Raw genomic sequence first — 1826 nt, forward strand, 5'->3', positions numbered from 1 at the left:
CTTTTAGATTGAAATACCTATGTTCATTCAAAGTTTCTCTTCTTTACAAAGAAAAAAAATGCTTTGGTAGGACGTGAAAGAGAATAATTTATTTTTCATGTCTTCCCAGCTGGCAGAAATCGATGGAAATGGGAACATGTTGCCGTTCCCCACTGGCTACCTCCACATGAAGTTCGAGGACAGCCAGGCAGTGCTAGACGACTACTCTGACGTTGTTCTTTATGAAAGAGGCCACTTGAACCCAGACCAGCACCAGTCCACTCCACACGACCGCGCCGCCACCTACACACTGACTAACGTGGTCCCAGAGATCAGGGAGTTCAACATCGGACCGTGGCGTGAGTATGAGGAGCGAATCCGAGTGCGCCTCAACAACTTCTGCCGTGGCACTGCCTACATCGTCACCGGAGTGACCACCAGGGGGAACATGATCCGTCGCAACAACCAGGACAGGGTGGCCATCCCTGAAGACATATGGTCCGCGTACTGCTGCACCGAGTACGACCGCAACTCTCCCCACGACGTGCGCATCCTCTTCCCGTCCCATGGGGCTTTGGCCAAGAACGCCAAAGAGGGGAACAGTGTTCATGAGATGACGGTGCAGGAGCTGGAGATGTTTCTGAAAAACCACATGGATGTCGACCAGAACCTTCAGATCTTCTATGACAACTGCGTCTCTCCCTCACCTCTCCCACTGTACCTGCAGCACACCATCTGAGGGATGTCCCATTTACCATGTGTTGATCTGTTAGACATGTGTGTGATCGTGCTAGATACATACGTTTCTCCTAATAAGAAAGGCCAATATTCCACAGTAAAAAAAAGATAATGTTTTGATTGTATCAAAATTTGAAGGTGCATTTGTTTTGCTGTACTGTGTTGAGATCGACATGACTACACTGTTGTGTGGGAGGTGACGCAAATTAATTTAATAAAAATCTCACAATTAACCATAATAAACCCTTATTGTGTTTGTGTTTCTCAAACCAAAATTAGAACATTAGACCTCCAATAAATCCAGGGGTTTTGCATTTGCAGTGACAATATGAATTAGTGAGTTTAGGGGTAAAATTTCAATCTTCTAACTAAGCATGAAGTAAATATTTACAACCTCTTTCCGTAAAACATTGGGAAGGATAGGAGAACTCTTCTGGAGACTTCTATGGACCCATATTCAGTTTTAGTTTGTCACATTTTCTTTTTCACTACAAGCAAAAAAAAGGTTTGTATATGTGGTCGGAATGTCCCATTCAAGTTTGTCACACCCAGAGGAAATTAAATATACTCACAAATATAATCTCTCAGCCTGATTGTTAAAAAGGCACAAAGATATATTCTATTTTCCAAGACACCGTGTGAGCTGTCAGACCTCTCAAATAGAAAACTCCTTTATGTTTGCAGCAGTAATTTTCCACTGCTAGTTTAGTCACACTGCCATCTACTGTTGGAGCAACAGTACTGATTGTGGTGTATGCTGAAGAAAATATAGATTTTGCCCAATATATATAGTTGAGTAAACACAGATCAGAGGATGGGACGGCCATCGTTGTGAAACAGACCCAGCCAAGATATTTTGGAATTGGAAATGAATGTCATTTCAACGTGAATGAATGGAATTAAAGTCAGACTTCAGTTTGTGTAAATTTCTCTGTGGACACATTAGGAGCTGAGAGGACATTTTTCCTTCTTAGAGTAAAGGACAGATTTAAAAATAATTGCTTTGAAAAAGAAAATTGTGCAATAATAATAAAAATCCCCATACATGAGAATTGTCTTATGTACGATCACATCACATATATGTGTGTTTGTGTGTGTGTGTGTGTGTG

At 41.8% G+C, this 1826-nt stretch overlaps 1 protein-coding gene across 2 annotated transcripts in view; it reads left to right on the forward strand.

Annotated features, from left to right (window-relative positions):
- LOC106949254 (endonuclease domain-containing 1 protein) overlaps positions 1–1352 on the forward strand; it is an 11028-nt gene extending 9676 nt beyond the window's left edge. For both annotated transcript variants that reach the window (XM_015035384.1, XM_015035383.1), the window contains one exon: positions 110–1352. In XM_015035384.1, the coding sequence (XP_014890870.1) occupies positions 110–718 (609 nt within the window). In that variant the 3' untranslated portion in view covers positions 719–1352. The remainder of the gene's footprint in view (positions 1–109) is intronic.
- The last annotated feature ends 474 nt before the right edge of the window (positions 1353–1826 follow it).

Source organism: Poecilia latipinna, unplaced genomic scaffold, assembly GCF_001443285.1.
Source record: "Poecilia latipinna isolate Pla-1442-1.1 unplaced genomic scaffold, P_latipinna-1.0 Scaffold333, whole genome shotgun sequence".
NCBI classification, from domain to species: domain Eukaryota; kingdom Metazoa; phylum Chordata; class Actinopteri; order Cyprinodontiformes; family Poeciliidae; genus Poecilia; species Poecilia latipinna.